The 22,289-nt window shown below is 39.8% G+C and overlaps 1 protein-coding gene across 4 annotated transcripts in view; it reads right to left on the reverse strand.

Moving 5' to 3' along the window:
• Positions 1-22,289, reverse strand: part of TBC1D16 (TBC1 domain family member 16) — a 76,532-nt gene that overhangs the window by 41,841 nt on the left and 12,402 nt on the right. For all 4 annotated transcript variants that reach the window (XR_015741831.1, XM_026701799.2, XM_026701800.2 and 1 more), the window contains exons 2-3: positions 15,302-15,545; positions 10,688-11,312 (exon numbers count right to left, since the gene is read on the reverse strand). Coding sequence is in view for 3 of the 4 variants with exons in the window: in XM_026701799.2 (XP_026557584.1) it covers positions 10,688-11,312; positions 15,302-15,482 (806 nt within the window). In the remaining variant the exon portion in view is untranslated. The remainder of the gene's footprint in view (positions 1-10,687; positions 11,313-15,301; positions 15,546-22,289) is intronic.

Here is a 22,289-nt window from a genome sequence, read left to right on the forward strand (position 1 = left end):
TATAATTCTGATGGAAGAATGCTGTCACCAGGTCCCTCGGGTTATTTCTGCAGAAAGTCCCACATTATTTGCCCTTCTCCTATATAGCAAAAGCAACAGCAACTGAAGAGAGTTGACATAAGCACTCCTCGTTTTATGATAGATTGAAATATTCACACATTACCATAATGGATTTATAAAGCAAGGATAGGCTTAATGTACCCTCTATATGGATGTTCATTCCTTCATGTCCCCATTTCCTTTCTTTAGTAAGCATGTCTATTAAGGAAAGGCTATAAATTGTACTGGCTTATTTAGGAAAAGAGGCAGGGAGTAGGAAGGGCTTACAAACAAGAGGAGGAAGAACAACCCTCCTGTTTTGTGATCCATATTCAAAGTGTATATTTTATTGTGTTTTATTGTAAACTGCCTAGCGAACGTTGGCTTTTGGGTGACTTAAAACAATAAATGAATATATCTGGAGGGCAACTATCTCTGACTACAGTCAGCTGGGCTTAAGAGACCATGTGGGAGAAGACTGAACGAAGTCAAAAGACCAAAGATAACAGAGAGGGATGCAAAAGATGGAACAAAGTAGAGAAGCTACTTCACTGTTCTGTTAACGTCCAGAAATCCGGGTCACACTGGTGACTTCCCATGACTTAAGATTAATTTTTGTACTGGTTCGCTATTAATAAAATGAGAAATCAACCACGATTATCATCTATACTTTAGCTAACAATCCACTGAAAACTGTCACAGCTTCCTTGTTATGGGAACTCAGGTATACACTGTATAAAGAGAAGTCATATGAAAAAGAGCCCGGCTAAAATAATCCTCCTGTCGTTTAAATGTTTATCCTATCCCCATCACATTCCTCTGACACTTCCTGGTTTTGATCCCAGTTCCTTGAAGTGGTTGCTAAGGGCATCAGTGACTCTCTTCTACTCCTTTTTTTCTTCTTCCCCTGATAGACAAATATCTGCCCTGGCAAAGCCACAAACAGCTGCTCGACATATAAAAGAGACAATATTTAAAACATGAATCAAAATGGATAGACACTTAAAATCAAGATTACACTTCTCAAAGATTCAAGAGTTCATAGCATCACTCATATTACAGGTGGAATAGGGGATAAAATGCTGGAGGTGGATTACACTTTTACAAAGTATAATTAAAAAATAGAAAGATTGGAAAAGATGCATTTGCTGATGTAACTACTGATACCCGAACAGAATTCCTTTCAACAACAACAACAAAATGCTTCACTTACTAAATCTATTATTTGTCCTGCAAGTACCGTAACATTATCTGTTTATTTTATACCACCACATTTTTGCTTTCTGATACCGATACTGATTTCTGGCTGAAAGGTGCCATTAGAGTGGATTACAAAATCCATATGTCTTTAGCTTATGGACAAGTTAAAGACAAAAAAATTCCACAGATAAGGCTGTAAAATGGTCTAGCTGGCTCATCTGCAAGCCAATTGGAATTCACAAAGCAAAGCAAGGCCTCAATTTTAAACAAAATTTAATGAAGTAAATACCATATTATTTGCATGTCCGCACCACTTTCCCCCCAATCGCTCTGCCAGTAATTCTGTCTCCTGCTTATTCTGCAGGGAGCCGAGCCACGCCAACCTCTCAAGTGGATTGGCATAACAATATGACGCAAGGCCACAAGTCCTCTTGCTACAAAGGAAGCTGCCAGTGGGAACCCCTCAGACGCTCGTCTATTCCCTTCCCAATACAGGCCCTGAACAGGAAAGCAATTTATTAATGGGAAAGGCAGCAAAAAAAAAAAAAAGCAAGGATCATGCAAGGATTGCGTCAAGCTCAAACTCAAGAGGGGCTGCCTCTGCAGGATAGCATTTTCTAGGCCTATGTCAATTCCTGTTCTCTGTATTGATGATGCTAATGGTTCTGCTAGAAACTACCAATGTAACACTACTGCAGGACTGCCATGGGCTGATCCAGTCCAATCAACTGAATACCTGTGACTCTAAATACAATAACTCATTAGCATATTTTTTTTAAAAAAGCAGCCTACCTTTCTTCTATGTGGCATATGCACAGATTGTGGTAGCCTCTAAAATACCACCTGCCACCTAGCTTTCCATTCAAAAGTGATTTTGGAACAAGCTATAGAATTACCTACTGAAAACACATCTCTCTCTCTCTCTTTTTTTTGCTGAATAGTGCCTCATTTTTCTCTGTTGCTTGCATGCAGCAACCCTACTTGCTAAAGAAGCACCTTTAGCTACTTAGCTTGCTATTTGCTTTTGTCCAATTTTGCAATCCACAAAAGAAAAGAAAAAAATAAAATTAGAGGATGTGCTCACAACCTCACATAAGAAAAACACCCCATATTCATATACTCTTACTAATTAGGTTTGGTGCAAAGAATGGGTCTCCACCCACTTCCGGATGAGCCATCTGCACGTGCAGGTAGTCCTCGATTTATGACCACAATTTGTTCTGACCCACGCCCTTTTTCAACAAATCAAACACAATCCAAAAGGAACAAAAAACTTGTAATGCTTTTACAAAATAATTAGCCGTGATAAGCATAAGTCTTGCCAAATTGTGCAAGACTTGCCAAAAGATAACAGACAAGAAATAATTTGCAAAATAAGAGTCTTCAAATACAAACTCGGGATACTGGAATGTCCACGAGGCTGGAGTTTCAAAACGTCTTTGCCTTCTGCAAAGAAAGAAAGTTTCACAGCTGGCTTTTATCTTCTTGAAGGAGGAGGGACCATTACCTTGCAGCCTTACTCCCAAGTTGCCTGTGCTGCTGTAACTGCTCTTTCCTCCGAGCAATCCTACATGCATGCACACTTGGCACAGGCTCCTCAGGAACCTCCTCATCACTGCTGCCAGCCCCCACAATCAATGAAGGCAGCAGTCCACTCCCTAATGGTCCTGGCTCCTCATCTGAGTCCTCGCTCTCCTCAGCCATCCGTACCTGCTGCCGGCTTACCACAACACAATTGACTCCAAAATTTCTGTTGCTAAGTGAGACATTTGTTAAATGAGTTTTCTCCATTTTATGACTTTTCTTGCCAGAGTTGTTAAGTGAATCATTGCTGTTCACAGTTAGTAACACATTGCTAAGTGAGTCTGGCTTCCCCATTGGCTTTGTCAGAAGGTTGCAACATGACCCCAGGACTCTGTAAACCATCATAAATATGATACATGTATAGGAAAAAAACATCTTGGCTTATAAAATTAAAAGATTATATTCAGAATGAGATGATTATTTGAATTTTTACTGTAACGTGATCAGCCACAAGAGGGCTTGTTTGCTGAAAAACCAAAGGAGGAAAGGGGACAAGCTACAATTAAGGTTTATTTGTAGAGAACTGGCCACTCTAAGGATGCTAAAGAGAAACACAGATTGGGGTGGGGGTGGGGAACAGGGAGGAACAATAACACTCACTCCCCTTTCAGCCAAGATAAACCAGTACATAAAGTGTCTCCATGAAAGAGACCACCTGGGTTTGGGATGGTGGGAGTAACAAGATGAACAAGATATATCTGAAACTTGAATGATGCAAATGCCGTGCTGGGTAAACACCTCAAGAATAAATAACCAATGGACAAGTAAATTATTATCATTATTATAGAATTAATATTATTGTGATAAATACCATTGTAAACATTTTGTAATTATAATTGTACTCAGACAACACACTGTTTGACTGAAATTGAGTTTTTACACGTTACATAAATAAAACAAATAAAAAAAATAACCAATGGAAGTGGATAAATTACAAAAGCAAAGTTCTAAAGAGAAGAACAAATAAACACTGCTACTATATATCAAAACAAAAGCTAAGCTGTTAATTTTAAAATGAAAGAAATCTAGGTGTAATCAGTGATAGGTATAACTTATTCCTAGAACAGGGGAACTTTTAATATGATCTCAAGCTCTCCAAATTAATAAATTCTGGATTTAAGGAAAACCCTCAAGATCAAGGATATGAAACTCAAGAATGGGGCGGCCCTGGAAACAACGAAGGACCGGCCCACAGTGCCTCTACCAATGAAAACAGGCTCCATTTTCACTGACAAAGGGTTGCAGGAAGCCGTCATAGCTGAAAATAGAGCTTGGGAGCCCCTGTTTTCACTGGGAGAGTGCTCAGGCCACCATAGGTGCCCCTGACACAGGAGATGTTGAGCTGACCACGCCTACCCTGGCCACACCCACACCCGTCCCCAGAGGTCAAACACAAGCCTGATGCGGCCCTCAATGAAATCGAATTTGACACCCCTGCTCAAGATAAAAAGTAGCAATCTGACAGAAGTATGCAGGTTGTCCTTATCTTACACAATTTGTTTAGTGACCATTGGAGCTTATAGTGGCACTGAAAAAAGTGACTTATGAATGTTTTCACATTTACAACGTTCTTATAGCTTGTGTTTTCACACACCATTTTAGATTTTGCATTTGGATGACCTACTTGACCAGTGCTGATGTACAAGCTTGGTTTGGAAACCTGACATCTCTTGGACAAAGCCAGAGAAGCATGTGGCAGTCTCAGGGCATCAGTGCAGTGGGTATGCCTCTTAAACTAATAATTAATCATTAAACTTATGATTACCAGTGCCATCATTTTTAATCTAACCTTGAATGTAATCATTGAATACATACAGTACATTTAATAGATCATCTAGTTAATTCATCTTTATAGGGATTTTTAAAAAATTCTTATACTGCAAAGACCGAAGACTAGGACTTTGGTCTGTTCCAATACAAATCTTTTTACAATCAGTCTGAATGCTTAGGAGAAACACAGGAAAAATAATCCCCTAATTAACAAGACTTCATCTACTCAATGCTATTTCCAATCCCCCCCACCCCCTTAAAACTCGCCTATTAGGAAGCATGGTAATTGTTTTCATTCTTTTCAAAAGAGCTGAAACAGCCATGTTGGCCAGGAAAAATAATACCACACAGTATTAAAAATATTCCATTTTTCATAGCCCATCTTTCATTCATAAGTTCAGGGCAACCTATAAAGCACTTTCTTCTCTTTCCACCCCACCCCACCCCACCGCTAACAATTTAATCCTGGGGGAAAGGATGAGCTGAGAGAGTGACTGGCCCATCAGGTAGTCAACAAGTCAGCTTCCAGCTTTGAATGTGGATTAGAATATGGGTATCCCTAGTCTCAGTCAACCACACCAACAATATCTTTATTCACCCAACTGAAGTTTAAAAATAGTACACAACCACATTTACAACATTTACAACCACAATTAAGCCCCAAATTTCTGTTGTTAAGTGAAACATTTGTGAAGTGAGCTTTGCCCCATTTTATGACAGTTGTTAAGTGAATCACTGCAGCCGATAAGTTGGTAACCTGGTTGTTAAGTGAATCTGGCTTCCCCACTGCCCTTGCTTGTGAGAAAAGCTGATCACATGACCTTGGGACACAGCAATGGTCATAAATTGAACCATAAATATGAGCCAAACATCTGAATTTTGATGACAGGATTATGGGGATGCTGCAAAAGTTGTAATTTTGATAAATGGTCATAAGTCACATTTTTCAGTGCCACTGTAACTTTGAACGGTCATTAAATGAACCGTAAGTCAGGACTACTTCTATAAGTTTTTCAGATGATCAAGACTACTTATTTGGTAAAAAAAATATAACTTGAAGAAAATGGATGATAGAATGGAGAGAAGACAACATCCAAGTCACACCTAATGTAGGTTATAGACTAAGATTGTGGGGATCCTCTTTATGGACTGTTAATCAGCTACATTCTTGGCTTAACATGGATTTTCATTCTTTTCAAATAAGCAGGTTTTGTATTCTGCCTTGGCCTTTCAAAGGCTATTATCATATAAACCAAGACAGTCTGCTGCCAAATAAATGTCAAAAAGGTCTTAGAGCAAGTGATTTGGGAGGGAAAACTATAACCTGCATCAAAAACCCCATTTGCAATTAGCCATTTTGCAATATAACTGGTAGGCCGCATGAGGGCACTCGCCTCTTACACCGAACGTGAATAAACTCTCAAGCAGGCAAATGTATGACCCAGCACTAAATTGGAGCATTGCAGCTTCAGTCACATTCTACAGATAAAATATACATCTTCACCCTAGAACAGCAGATGCTCAGTTCACCCCAGTCAAATTGTATTAGAAGGAGATCACAGCATTGAAACAATAATATGCCAAGCCACGGCATTGTAGCTCTGGAGGAAAGCAGAGAGAAATCAGCTAAGTCATTTTTATTAACCCTGGCTGTCTAGACTACATGGTTGGGTAGTATTTAAACAACCAAAATAGTTCGGAAGAGTGTGTAAATAAAAACAATCTTCAAAATTCTTGCTTAGACAAGAAGTTACAAAATGCAACACAAAGGGAAGAAACAAGAAGGCCTGCAGAGTAGGCAAAATGCTCCGTGAGCCAAAGTCATACAAGTCTTTTTAAAGTCACGCAGGTAACAGCAAAATGAATCATAAAAATATATGCAGGGCGATGAACTATAGTGGTTATATTTTATTCATAAAAGTTAGGTTGTACCATAGAACAGAAATTTCTCCAACTTGAAATAATAGTTGCTTAAAGTCACAAAGGAATCCAGACAGCATATAAAAGCTAATAATAATAATGGGAGGACCATAAAATACCGAAAGTAATAGAAAATGAAGAAGCTAAAATGCTCTGGGACTTTCAAATTCAACAGACGAGCACCTGTCCCATACACTCCAGACTTAACAATTTGTTGATAACAAAGACAAAAATGCCTGGATAGTGGACATAGCAATACCTGAAGACAGCAGAATAGAAAGAGAAAGCGCTGGGGGAAAAAAAAATCACAAAATACAAAGACCTGCAAATAGAAGTAGAACAAGCGTGACAAAAGAAAGCAAAGACAGTGCCAATAGATGCTTTGGGTACAATCCCCAAACAACTGGAGCATCATTTGAATATTATCACCGTTAACAAAATCACCATTAGTCAACTGCGAAAGTCAGCTTAGATTCTGCAAGATCCTTAACGCCATCGAACAGCGACATCTGCTTAATCCCAGGTCCTTGGGAAGGATTCAGTAGGTGGATGAAAATGCAAAATCCAGTCTAAATATCTGGCTAACTGTGCAATGAACCATAATAACATTGTTGTCCCAATGAAAGGGACAACACCAGGAAACTCTAGGCCAATAACATGCTAACCTCCCAGGATTACTTTACTCAAAGGAACAATAGCAAGTAATATTACTGCAGTACTGCTATTATTTACAGTAAATAATATTCAAGATTATTTAGAGAGAAAAAAGAACATTCTTCTAGTGGAACAGAAGGAAATAAAAGGAAGAGCAGTGGAATAAAATATCACTTTCTGATTGATAAAATGGTTTTGGAGAATTGTTAAAAGGCAAAAAACCAATTTACACATAGTCTGGTTTGCTTATAAAAAGGCATTTTATTCATTACCAGATAGTTAGACCATCAAATATTTGGAAACAACTAGTATTAGTAAAAACATTAGAATATTTATAGAAAAATAATGAAGCAGTGGAAGACGAATTTGCGGGTTGAAAATGAAAATTATGGGCTTTTCAACATTACGAGAGGCATCTTCCAGAGTTACTCATTATCAGCACAGTCATTACTATGTTCCCACTTTCAATGATTTTAAAGAAAACAAATCTGGGCTACCAAAGAGCAAAAAAATGGTAATAGAAACTCACATTGGCTATATACTGTATGGATACACTGAAGCTTTATGGAAAATCAGAAATCCAGTCATTGACAAATATCCTAAGGACTTTTAGCAGAGGTATAGAGATGGAATTTTGCCTAGAGAAATATGCTACACTAGGAATAAACTGGGTAAAATCATGAACAATAATAGAATTGAAATGCCAAATGGCCAAACCATTAGGATGAAGCCTATGAGTATTTGAGCATTTTATAGTTGGATAATATCAAGCATAGACAAGTTAAAAATGTGATTAGTAAGAAATGTATCCACATAAGGAACTTCTTCACAAGGGACCTTCTATGGCTGGGTACAGAAACAAACCTCCAATCTTAAGGGTCCAAGCTTCATATTCTGCAGCCCACCTTAGGATTTCCCTTCGGCTCCATGCACAGCAGGGAACTCCTACAGTGGACTAGTGAAATGAAGCTTGGATCATGAAGATTTGAGCTTCCTTTCCGCAGCTGCCAGAGGAGTTTGTCTCCCCTCGGTGTGGGGAAGAGAACTACTCTGGCAGGCTGCAGGAAGAGAGAGCTGGGATCTTCAGAATCTGAAACCCTTCAGAGTTCCTGTCCTCTCCAGGTGTGAGGAGCTGCACAAGTGTGGCTCATCCAAGCTTCCTTTCTGCAGCCTGATGGAGAAGTCCCCCTTTCCTCTGGAGGCAGCTGTTTTGGTTGCTTGTGGGGTTGGGGGATGACAAATCACAGCTCCACACACAGCTGAGATTCCCTCCTGACAGGGACCATTTCATTCTCCAAGAAGTGCCTGCCAGGAGGGAATCTCAGCTCTATGGCAGGTGGCAGCAGCTTGCAACTTTCTCTACTGATTTCTCCATGTCTTTATGGGGAACATCGTGATATCAAAGGGGTGCTTGGCAACTGTTTGTAAGTTGATATAGGTCAGTGGTCCCCAACCTTTTTTGTACCATGACCCGGTACCGGCATCACAAAATGATCCACGGACCGGTACCGGCATCAGCACGCACGACCAAGGCAAGACGAGCCGAGCAACCGGCCATCCAGCCATCCCTCACTTCTCCCCGCCACCTTCAACTCCTCCTTTGTACCTTCTCGCGGTCGATGGGCTTTTCAGGCTCTTTCTTAATCTCCTCCTGAGTAACGCGAGACTCCACCGCCATCGGGACGGCTCTTCATTCGAAGCCGCCCCGCCCCCTCTTCGACAAAACTAAGGCGCGAGGATTCCTTCAGCACCCAAACGCCGCTTTCCATCCAACCGACAAGCTCACCCGGAAGCACTTTCTCAAGCGCTGTCGAAACAAGATGGCGGCGCCCAAGCAAAGTAGGTGGCCTGGTACAAAATGATCCACGGACCGGTACTGGTCCGGGGCCCGGTGGTTGGGGACCCCTGATATAGGTTGCCAAGCAACCAGATTGCAATCATGTGGTTGTAGGGTAGCTCAACATTTTACGACATACCTAAAATGCTTTATGGATCATAAAGTATCCTTTCCAAGGCCATTGTACTTCTGAACAGTAATTTAAAAAATCAGTCATAAATTGAGGACTATCTGTTCATGGTGAATTTCTGCAAAAGATCAGGAAGAAGGTGGATAAAGATAAAACCTGGCAATAGCTAACAACTGGAACATTGAAAAATAAATTGAAGGCTTGGTTTTGGCTGCTCAAGAGCAAGTTATTCAATTTAATACAATCAGAGCCAGAATTGAAAAATCATCAAATGATTCAAAATGCAGATTATGCAAACAGGCGGAAGAAACAGTGGATCTTAGCTTAGCTCATACAAGAATACCACATAAACTATGTATAAACAATGACATAACAGTCACCAAAATATTACACTGGAACATCTGTAAAATTATCATGTGCCAATAATGAAAAATTGGTGGGAACATAGAGTTGAAAAAAAATAGCTGAAAATAAATAGGTTAAATTTCCAAATTTAAGACCTTGGTTTATAACGCATCAGATTTAATCATGATCGAAAAGAAGGAAGTATGGATAATTGATGTGGCAATATCAGGACATAGAGCAGAAGATAAAGATTTGGAGAAGATCAGAAAACATTAAGACCTGAAAATTGAAATGAAAGATTATGGCAAAAAACAGGCTAATGGTCTCAGTTGTAATCGGCACACAATAAGATCTTGGACAGCACTTAAATGAAATTGATGTGAGTTGATGAAAATTCTGTCAATTACAAAAGACCACATTGCAAAGATTCATGCATATACTACACTGATACTACATTCTAGGTTCTTGGGAATGACTTATGAAGGCCAAAACGAACTGCAAATTCATATTTCTATGTACACAATAATAATTTATTAAATCTGTATGCCACTGAACATCAACAGTTCTGGGTGATTCACAAAAATCATAGAAATTCCAATAAAATCACCAAACATAAAAGATAGATAAAAGATGGCAAATATGCCGAAGCAAAAAAGTTTCACTTTCCCTTGCCAAAGTTTTGGGCGAAAAGCAAGGTCTTCTAGCTCTTCTAAATAAACTTTTTTTTTAATCAATTAAGTATATTTGCTATGAAAATATATGAAATACATATTTAAATAATAATTGTTGTAGTAAGTAAGCAGAGCACCTTCAGACAATGTCTGGAATTGTATTTTCATTGAAACAGACATCACAAAACAAGTAAGTTGACAGCACCCCTGACAGTATTTGATCTTCTGTCTACTGCATTAAAGGAATCACTAAGTTGAATGACAAGTTGATTCAGTCCTTTGATCTCTCTGTAGAATTCTTAAGACAGATTTCCATGGCAATCTTATAATCCTTTCATGAGGTAAATCTCAATGAGCTCAACAGAATTTACATCTGGGTAAGCATGCTGTACTTGCTCTAATGAAAGCCACTGTTGATACCTCTCTGCATGTAACAAAGAGCAAATGATTCTAGAATCGGGTGACTTACATTTGTGGGGCTTACCCATTTTGTTTTGAACTGGGCTCTGTTTGAGTAGCACATGAATGTCAACTCACCGGTTTTCATTAACCAGGAACATAGAGCTAACATTTTCCACAAGTGCTTCGCTTATGGGTGAGAGGCAGAATGGAGAAGAGAAGGCATCTGAATCCGAGTCAAACGTGCTATCTTTGCTAACATCATCGGCAGACAACTCCAAAGAGCCTTCGTCTTCTCCTGTCTCCAAATGGCCCTCCAGCCCTTCCTCTACGGACTCCTCTAATCGGTTCTGTTCATCCTGAGAACTGATTGTCGATAAAATTCCTGAGTCACTGTGAACAGGCTGAGTGGAGCTGTGGATGTTGCATGTGGCCGAGCAGCTGTGGGACAATTTGTCCCCTTCTTCCGAAGGGGGGCTGACATGAGCCACATCCCTCACCAGCTGTGACACAGTCAAAATGTCCTCCTCATCTTTTGGGGTCTCAGCTTGCTTCTGTTCAACAGAAGAAGCCTGCATAGGGATGCCAAAACCCTGAGTGTGTCGGTTGCGCTTGCGGGGAGTCTTGCGGACAGGGGAGCTCTCGGGCGTGATGTAACGGAGAGCCTCTTCATCCTGCCTCTGAATACGGGAGTTGGGGACCCAGGCCAGGATAAGCGTGGTTCCAAGCAGCTCATCCTTCTCCATGTACAAGCACAAGTAGCCTGCAAAAGAAGACAGGGACTTAGACTTACAGTCAACCCTCAGCTTTCTGGACTTCACATGATGTGGAAACATGGCTATTCCTTTCCTTTCTAGCAAGTGACTGGCCTCTTCTCAATGCTACAAGTTTTCCCTCCTCATATAAGAGTATCCCTGAAGATGTCCTACATCAATATTTTGACTGACAGATTCCTCATGATGTGTTTCTTATTATCCAAATAAACACAGAACAACTGTTGTTTCTCCCGCTGCTTTAAATTGTTGTGCACACGATTCTACTGATCTTAATGTTTTTTCCTTAGGCCGTTGGCTACTTTGAGCAACTCCTTTGCGATCAAGTGCAACCTAGGTATTTAGGATGCAAATACCGTGTATTAATTCACAACTTCTATCTTATCTCTGTGTAACTAGAACTTTTATTGAATTTTTTTTCCCTTCTGTTCATTAGTTGAAAATTAGCCCTGTAAAAAAACAAGTAATGTATTTCTTCTATAAGATGAAAAATCACAGCAATCTTGTTAAAATCCATGAAATAGCTAATATTGTTGGGAATAAGGATGACACCGTGTGCTTTCTCAAGCTGTTCTAATTGCTGTGATGGAGCTGTTTCACCCCATTTCCGAGCTGTTCCATTTCTAAAGACTGACTCTTTCTTATTTTGAGAGTCAACCTCTTGCTCCACAGAGGTAGAGAAGAGTCTTTTCCTTGAAATCCACAGGGTATCTCTGGCAATATAAAACAATTTCTTGCTTCCAATTCTTCTTACTGAAATATACGTAATATCTTTAAGCCTTCTTTCTAATAAATACAGATAATCCTTGACTTACAGCCATTTGTTTGTGCCCATTCAAAGTTACAACAGCACTGAAAAAAGTGAACTATGACCATTCTTCACACTTATGACCACTGCAGCATCCCCATGGTCACATGATCAAAATTTAGATGTTTGGTAACTGGCTCATATTTAAGTAATGTCCCAAGATTATGTGATCACCTTTTGTGACTTTCTGATATGCAAAGTCAACGGGGAAGCCAGATTCACTTAATAACCATGTTACTAACTTAACAACTGCAGTGATTCACTTACCAACTATGGCAAGGAAGGTTGTAAAATGGGACAAAACTCACTTAACAAATATCTTGCTTAGCAGCAGAAAGTTTGGGCTCAATTGTGGTTATAAGTCGACTACCTGTAATATTCTTTTTGAGAGTTTTTTTAAAAAGAAAGTAAGAACTAAAATAAAAATCTAATATGATGCCATACACCCTAATGTTTTTTCTTAAAATTCAGTCTGTCCCAACACTATACACACTTAACCACAATGACTTCAAAGTGAAATGTGCACTCTGATGTTATGATGTTTGCCCCTTTATATCTATATCATTTCATTTGCAAGGATATAGAAGTCTATAGACAGCGCAGAGAATGGCTAGTAGAGAGACCTGCTACCAAGGCAACGGTCAGATAAGCCGGTTTTGAGCCCAGGCCAAGGAAATAACTCGAGAAAACAAGCATAGTTCACAGAAAGGGAGGGAGGAGAAGCACATTTCAAACTTCTGTTAACTAGAGCTATTACAATAAAAGACCTATATAAGTATGTAATTATTGACCATATAATCATTGGTTTCTTGGTCTGGTCTTCCTTGTTGGGCTGTCAAAGGCAGTCTGATTTGCAATGCAAGTTTCATCACTTGCATACTTTTTATGTTGGCTTCTGTGGATGAGGTTGTCCTGTCCAGCAACACTCAAAAACTGATTAATAATAATAGAGAATGGCCTCTGAACACAAAAAGCTGCTTGCATTTGCTTTGAAGCAAAGCCAAATGCTATAAAGGTAATCAAAATCTAAAAAAAACACAGTCCTCAAACTATTTTACTTATTGCTAAGTAAAACAAAACATCAAGTGACTGTATCACTGAGCAAAAAGAATCCAGGCAGTCCAAGTTGTCCCAAGATATAAGGTCATTAAGCAAGAAATGGAGGGTGTCCCCCAGTCAGGAGCACAGGGGGCTGTCATGGGAGGGGAGGCTATCATGAAAGAGGGAGGCCCTGGGTGGTCTGGAACAAATTATGCGCAAGTTGTAGGACAATGCACTGCACCATGAACCCAGGAAGGCTGGGAAAGGCGGCACTGGGTGCATACATGAATGTGTGTGAGCACAGGGAGGCCTGGGGAAAAAGAACGTGGGGTACAAAAGTGTGTGCAAGTGCAGGGAGAACAGGGGAAAAGGTCACAATACGTGTCTGTGCAAGCACAGGGAAGCTGAAAAAAGAAGGTGTGAAGTGCATGTGTGTGGATGCAGAGAAGCTGGGGAAAGATGGGAGGGGTTCATGTGTGCAAGAACAACAGGGAGGCCAAGAAAAGAGGATACGAAGTGTGTCTGTGCACAGTCAGGACAACGGAGCTGGGAGAAGACTTATCTGATGATTTGCAACCTTCTGTGCTGGCTTTTCCATTAATTTTGTTTCTATGAAGCTGGCAGGAGCTGGCAGTAATAGTGATCATGTGACTGCAGGATGCTACAACTGTGAGCTGTTCACATGACTGTAAGGAGCATTGCAGCAACCAGAACTTTGTTGAGATGGGTGGCTACAGAAATCAATCAATCAATCAATCAAATAAATAAATAAATACTCTGAGGACCATTCTTAAGTCCCTTCAGTTCTAACAGTTGCTAAACTCAACTAACTTGTGAACTACTTGTATGTCATATTCAAAGGGATACATGAAAAATGTGAATTCGTTTCAAATTCTACCTACTTTCTACACAAAACTAGGCACAAGTGATAGGGGAACCAATATAAAACACTAATATTTTACTAATACAAGACTTTTCATAAATGAAGTGAGACCTTAGAGTAGATGCTTCTATTGCTGCTGATCTGTATCATAGGGATAGCGCCACCAAAGTGTATGCAATAGGAATAATCATCATGCTTTGAATTTATATGCCTGCTAAAAAAGGCAGCCACTGACATGGAAACAAATGGGGTGAATACTAAACGTCACACATGCACTGGGTTAGAATGCAAGAGTGTGAGTTCAAATCCCACATTATTTTTTTACTTATTCAATTAAAAACATTTAATTAATTTTAAATTATGTTTTTAATTATAAAAAATGCCTTTCCTACCCTTCCGTTTGCATAATATTGCAAAGTGAACAGTGCAATGCAGGCATAAATTTTATTGTACACCATCCAGGGTCCCTCTGTAAAGGACATGGTTGGTTCTTAGGTATATAAATGAGTCAAAATAAATTAAAAATTCATTTGTATTTTTCTGATATTTGCAAAATCACATAATGCTGCTTGCTGGCTGAGAAGATTTTTCTCTGTGTTAAAGCTTATAAAAGCAAAACAAACATTTCAAAATCTAATTCTGGATCTACTTAATATACTTTAATCCTAAAACGAGGTTCCCATTTTAGAAGTTCTAATATAGCACATGCCACTTCATACTCAAGCTAAAAAAAACCCAAGGGGAGGAAATATTTTACACTGTAAACGCAGACAAGGATTAGCTGAGACACGCTATCTTGCTGGCAAGATTTAGCCACTTCCCCTGGATCCATAAACAAAGGAGATACCAGCTGAAGGTATACAGGGTGATAGGTGAAAAAGGTAGTAAGGGAAACTTAAGGAAATAGCTAAAGCTTCAAGAATTTTAAGTAAGTATGGAGGGAAGAGATGTTACACTTCATTCCTAACAGTCCATGCTGACAGGGAAGGCTTGAAAAGGAGTCGCAACCCTACTGACCTAGGTACAGTTCTCCAATCCCTAAGAGAACATCAACATATTGAGTATGATACATTAACACCAGTCTTGAATATTGCTGATAACAAAGGGAGATCAGAGAGGAGCAGGGTAGGACTGAAGTGCCTGCCTCAGTTCCCTCTATAAGCATTAGATGCCTGAAAAGGGCTTCAGAGATTCTGCTGCACACACAGTCCTAAAGAGACCTGTTGATGTTTGCTAGCCATCCTCACCTGGATGATGTTCCACAACACCTTGCAGCATCTCAGGGGGGTGGACACAAACATTGTTCTTGGAATAGATAATCTCTCCATCCAAGATGGAAGATGAACCACCACAGCCGCTGCTGGCATTTAAGGTCAGGAGATCAGATGCTTTGGAAGAGGCACGACGGAGGAGTCTTCCCAGAGACATTGCCAAGGAAATGTTTCCATTCTCTATCAGCTTCAGTCAAGCACCTAATTCAGAGAGTAAGGTCTGCCCAGGGAAAACAAAAAGCAAAATCACACACATACACAAATTAGAACAGATGCAATGAATAGGTAACAACAGAAAGATACATCACTCCCCTCTCTTCATTCAAATGAAGTACTTTGGTTGGGATGATCTAACAAGCTGTCTGACCTGTCTGCCCTACTAAAAGTTGGTAAAAAACCCCTCAACATTAAAGTCAAGTCTCCATTACAAAATTCCTATTTACAATTTTAGGTAACCTCTTGTACCTGACAAGTGCTCACTAAGGCTTATGACATGAGCTTTTCTGAATTTGCTGCATGTTTTACTGATTTTCCTTCAAGGTATTAAACCTGCCATTGATTTGGATTGTACAATATTAACCCCCATTTTTTTCATACAAGCACTGGTAAACAAAATAGCGCTTCACTTCTCAATGTATGGCTTCAATCTCAGGTTTTTAGTGCCACGTTTGACACTTGACTTACTTTATCCTGCAGCTGAGCTGAGGTGCAAAGATGCAAACTAATTTAGGACATGTATGAAACCCACTCATGAGCTAGTCATATAATATAAGAAATAAATAAAAAGCAGGTATTATGCAAAAAGAAAATTTCCTTGGATGCTGCAATAAGTTTCTGAAACAAGTATCACCAGTGAAGAGTTAATTTTAGCTTAGAATGATGTTGACAGTAAACACATTTGCATCTGTTATTTATTTGCTCTAGTTCTTTTTTGGATGAAGTTGGGGAAGTGTCTTCAGACAGAATACCTTAAATTAGGGGTGTCAAACTTGATTTCACTGAGGCCCGCATCAGGGTTGTGTTTGACCTCAGGGAGCCAGGGTGGATGTGGCCAGGGTGGGCATGGCCAGTTTGACATCACTTATGTCTGGGGCGCTTTTGGTGGCCCGAGTGCTCTGCCAGTAAAAACAGGCTCCCAAACTCCGTTTCCAGATGCAATGACCTCCTGCAACCCTCTGTCAGGGAAAACGGAGGCCGGGAGGGCTGCAGGGGTATCGTAGGCTGGTCCTTCACTGTTTCCAAGATATCCCACTGGCCAGATCTAAGCATCCCAGGGGCTACATTCAGGGATGAAGCCTGAACCCTACTACTGTCACTGCTCTAGCATAGAAACAAAGCTTTGTGAGCATTACCTTTGAGTCCTATTGAATATAGGCCTGAAATAGCTCATGCCTGCTGTTACCTGCACAATATATGAAGGGGAATGAAAGGTTGCCTCTTGAAGGCACACACAATCTTCCCCTTGTGATCTTCTAATTTCCATGGCCTTAAAAGCAACTGTATCATTTTGAAATACCAACCAAGGCACTGCAGAGCAGCAAGAGTTTTTTGGTTTCAGGATGGCAACCAAACGAAGCAAGAAAAAGACAAATGGGAGAAAAATACTGGCTTTAATTAAACCATACTGTGTGTCTGACTTGTTAAATAATTCACAAGAAAGCAAGCTAAAGAGAGTGGAGCTATAACTAACAGATACAAAGAATATAGTGTCTTGCCTGTGAGATGAGCAGTTATAATAAATAACTATATTGTACTTTGCACAAGAGTGAAAAGAGGAGGCATATAGAGGCAAAAAGAGAGGTATGTGGGTACAAAGAAAGAGGCATTCCCAGCAATGCTCCCCTTCAAATCAACAAAGCAATAAAGGAGGTGGTCCTTGTTTAATGACACTTGTTCTACACTGAATGAGTGGTAGCTACAATTGAGTACACATGCTTATTTTCTCATGAGGCCTACACTTGAAAACCCATGCAGTCAGAGGTGCTATTCAGCAGGTTCTGACCAGTTCTGGAAAAGCGGTAGCAGAAATTTTGACTAGTTCAGAGACTCAGCACTGGCAAATACCACCTCCAACTGCAGATTTCACAGTATCCTTCCCCTGCCACGCCCACCAAGCCACGCCCACAGAACCAGTAGTAAAAAAAAAAAAAATGAATTCCACCACTGCATGCAATCCTCGCTTAAGGATAGCAACTGCCCACTAAGTGGAGCAGTTACAACTTTTGACTTATGACAATGTCACTTAACAATGGACTTTCCATCCCGAATTAGCATCTTTAAGTGAGGTTTATCTATAGTGAAGGTGTACCCCAATAAATAAATATTTCCTGCCCATTCTTTAAGCTATGACCTGTTTTTTTCTTGTTCCAGGCACTTTCCCTCTTAAACCTTGCAGAGCTTATCATCTAGCTCAGTTAATATATTGAAAACCAGAGATGAAGCAGCAGGATGTATCTTTTCTTCAGTATCCTTTCAGAGACTGTGTTTGCCAACTTGCTAAACTTGGTTTGTTTTGACTGCTTATTGTACCCTATGACCATCATTAAGTGTCGTACCTTACGATTGTTGACTCTTGACGAATGTATCTTTTCTTTTATGTACACCGAGAGCATTTGCACCAAGACAAATTCCTTGTGTGTCCAATCACACTTGGCCAATAAAGAATTCTACTCTACTCTACTCTATTTTACTCTACTCTACTCTACTGGTTACTGAATTAACCCTTTTTCTTCTGGGTGTAGGAAGTTAGCACCCATCCCTTTCCTAGAAGAATGAGATATTTTGAGAAATATTAAAAAGGCAGAACATTATATTTCCCTAGATGAGAAATGGAGAAACACTCTTGGAAAGCAGACCCCACCTTTCTTAATATCCCTCAGCAGGTGTCAGCACTTAAGAGATAAAGAGATAGCTAGCTCTATTCATAAGCAAATACCCTCAATTAACCCTCAGCCACAATAGGAATTGCCCAAAGCCCCTTCACTGCATCATCTCAGTTGCACCACCCCCAGCAGTTCAAACTTCAATCAAATTTACCTCAGACAAATTCCTAGGATTTGTACATGGCTCCATGGGAGTCTGACAACAGCCAACAGAATACAGGTTCAAGTGCAAAATCCAAAAGAAAGTATAAATACCCCCTCCCTTCTCAACTCCATGTGGTCAGCTGCCCAGAATCACATGTGCTTGATGGTTCTGCTTCATCAACAGCTCCAGCCTCCATTTTGTCTCCAGTGCCTTTCTCTTGGTTTGGAATTGAACTAGATGGATATTTCTTCCAACACATGTTTATGGATTATTACAATGAACTATCAAGTAAGATGGGTTTGCAAAAGGCACCAAGTTGTGAAAGAGCAAACCAAGGTTAAAATTAGCTTAATGTCCAAACGCAGCCATCAGGTCTTTAGTAGACCTGGTTAAATGCATGGTGGGAATGCACTGACCATAGCATCTCAATCATCACTACTAAAATGAAGAAAAAAAGTTGCACAGGTTTGAGTGCAAATTCTTAAAGATGTATTCCAATTTTCAAAACTTAGGACTTTGTAATGAGCTTTCAAAATTCTCCATCAAATATATGGGAAGAGAAATTGAATGGAACCAATGGCATATTGTAGGCTGGTCGACGTAAAGACCACTACAGGTACATTCTGGAAAATATAATGAAATAAAGAAGTCCTAAGCAAACTTCACAAACCATGAGATAGGATGAGTTATTCCTCACTAACAACTATGCATTGCACAAATTTTCCCTGACATCTTGTGTCTGTTGACGCCATCTTCACCTCCTTATCCATAGCACACCTAAGACAGGTTTAAGGTATTCTTAGCTGCTCTTAAAGCACTCTTTCCCTCTTAGCACAACAGCATCCAAAAGTACAGGGAATCCTTGACTTACAACCACAGGTAACAACCAAAATTTCCATTGCTAAGCCAGGCAGTTGTTAAGAAAGCTGCACTTTTATGACCTTTTTTGCCAGTTGTTAAGCAAATCACTGCAGTCGTGAATTGTGCAGTTGTTTAGCGAATCTGGCTTCTCCCACTGACTTTGCTTGTCAAAAGCCAACTAGGAAGGTTACAAATGGTGATCACATGATTGGGAAGGCTGCAACCGCTTTGGTAAGTACATGATCCAAATTTTGATCATGTGACCACGGGGATGGCAGCAACAGTTTTAAGCATGGAAGCCAGTCACTTCATACTAATACCTTTTTTTTGCCAGCTCAAAGACAGGGACATTGTACCCTAGTTCAATAGTGGAGAAAAACACCCTTTCCGCAGAATTCAACAGAACCACCAAGTCTTTACAGACTTTATGAAAGTCTTTTCAAAATAATAAAAGCAAAAAAAAAAATCTTCTCCAGACTGGATAAATGAACCTTAAAATGGTAAAGGGAAACCAGAAAGTATTAACAATAAAACTCACGTTTCTCATATAAATTTAAATAAATGGCATCTTGGCTGGCTATGAGCAATCAGGAAAGGAAATTGGATAAAATTGGAGGTTAAATGTTCCTTTAATGCAGTGTTTCTCAACCTTTGTCAACTAGGAAGACCTGCGAACTTCAACTCTCAGAACTGTGGGAGTTGAAGTTCACATAATGTTAAAGTTGCTAGAGTTGAGAAACACTGTGTATGATTCTTGTAAGACAAATGCTAAAAATTATTAGGAATAGAATAAAACTGAAAGAACTTGCAATACATTATAAATCCACAATATGACCATACTGTACCTGGAGGACACATTAAGAGATATTGCTCAATAGGTCTCTTACAATAAAAGACTTAATTGTAGTTGAGTGTTTACAATAGAACAAAGGAAGTTATGGAGAGCTATTACAATTTAAGCTGGGTGCAAATAAAAATTATTTTCTTTACCAAAGTACAGCCAAAAAAGTGTTTTGAGGAGAGAGAAAAAAAGATTACCAACCCAGCTTGGCAGGAAGTACTCTACATTCCTCACATTTTTCTTGCCTGAAATCTTGATCAGTAAAAACAGGAAAGGCTAATAAAATATAGTATGTTAAACCTCTAGGTACTTTATGCATTCTTTAGCTATCCTGACCCTGAAGGAAAATGATAGTTCCTTGTGTTGGAAGAAATGTTCATTTGGATTCAGTTCCAAGTGGGAAGACAGACACTGGAAACATGGAAACTGCTTGGAAAGATGGTTTAATGGTGGGCAGGACCACATTGAGGTCCTGGGCAAAAGGAGCACATGGGTGAGAGAGGGAGAGATTTATAACCTCTCTTGGGCTTTGAACTTGCTTCCTGCTTTGGCAAGAAATGTATCCTGATTGGTTGTCAGACTCCTATGGGGCCATGCAGGAATAACTTTGTAGGTTGTCTTGAGTCCCAAGCTTGGTTGAATCTTGCTGGGTGATGTAATCTTCCCAGGTGCCATGTGGTGAGATGGGTAGAGGGCTAATCCATTTTCACTGGCAGAGGCACTGCAGGCTGGTACTTTGCTGTTTCCAGGCCAGTCCCATGGGCCAGATCTAAGCACGCCATGGGCTGGATCTGGCCCCCGGGCCTTAAGTTTGATACCCCTGTCTTAATCTATTCTTTAATTTGGGTCAAACATGAGACAGGAAGGAATTAACAAGTAAACAAATTATTTTTTTTAAAAAAAAGATTAAAGATAAAACAGCAGGGCTGTCAAACTCCCGGCCCATGTGCCGCATGCATCACGCACTGGCCATGTCCATGCCTGGTTTAGCAAAGGGGAAAAAAGTCCCAATATGTCACGTGATGCCAACGTGACAATGTGAATTTGATACACCTGTAATAGAGGATCAGGTCATTGAAATTCTCCAACAGAAGAAGGGAAGTTCTGTTTTCCTCTTTACCATGCCTGGGGCGCAGTGGTTAGAATGCGGTATTGTAGGCTAATTCTGCTTACTGCCAGCAATTCAATTCTGACCAGTTCAAGATTGACTCACCAGCCTTCTATCCTTCCGGGGTCGGTAAAATGAGGACCCAGATTGTTGAGGGCAATAGGCTGATTCTGTAAACTGACTCTGTAAACTGCTTAGAGAATGCTGTAAAACACTGTGGGGCAGTATATATGTCTAAGTGCTATTGCTATTGTGTCTAGGTAGTCTTTTATAGCCACTCACTTTATAACCACAATTGGCCCAGAATTTTAATTATAAGTCATTGCAGTCATTAAACAGATCCTGAAGTCACCTGTTGTTTTTATTGGTCATAAAGCAAATAGTATGGTAATTAAATCAATCACATGGCTAATAAGTGAACCTACAGTCATTAAGCAAATCCAACATATCCAGTGGGTGGGTTTTGCCATTTTCTGCTGGAAAATGGCAAAAAAGTTGCAAAGCATAGTCAGGTGACTACAAGATGCTGCAACTGGTCATAAATGAGTCGACTGCCAAGCACCCAAAATGCAATTATGTGACCATAGTATGTCTCTCTCTCTCTCTCTCTCTCTCCCTCCCTCTCTCTCTGTGTAGCAGTTGTAATTTTGAGGATGAGTCGCATCTTTTTTTGAATCTGTCATATCTTTGAACTGTCTTTACTTAATGGTCACTAGCTAAAGACTACTTTGCAATAAGTCTCCTCATAGACCTTGATGTAAAATGTGTCATTGACAAGACTATATCCTCATGTTCAACTATCTAATATTTTGCTATGAGTAAAACAGAATATAACTGATTTCAGCTTTAATAAACTTATTCTGTGCCTGAATCTCGTAGAAGAACGCCTTTCTTGAGGTATGAGTAAAGCAGTCCCAATATTATAAAGTCCAGATAATAAGTGTGATTGTGTACCCCCTTATCTGAATCCATAGGGATCACTTAAGTAAACATGGTGACAAGATAGACAAAGTTTAAGGAACACTGAGGAAAACTAACTTCTACTTTACAATCTAAATTACCTATTTCTCTCAATCTGGATTTGGAATTCAGACCTTCCAAAATAGAAGCAACTCGTTCCAGGGGTG

This window comes from Pseudonaja textilis, chromosome 2, assembly GCF_049901715.1.
Source record: "Pseudonaja textilis isolate UNSWEBS1 chromosome 2, rPseTex1.2, whole genome shotgun sequence".
NCBI lineage: Eukaryota > Metazoa > Chordata > Lepidosauria > Squamata > Elapidae > Pseudonaja > Pseudonaja textilis.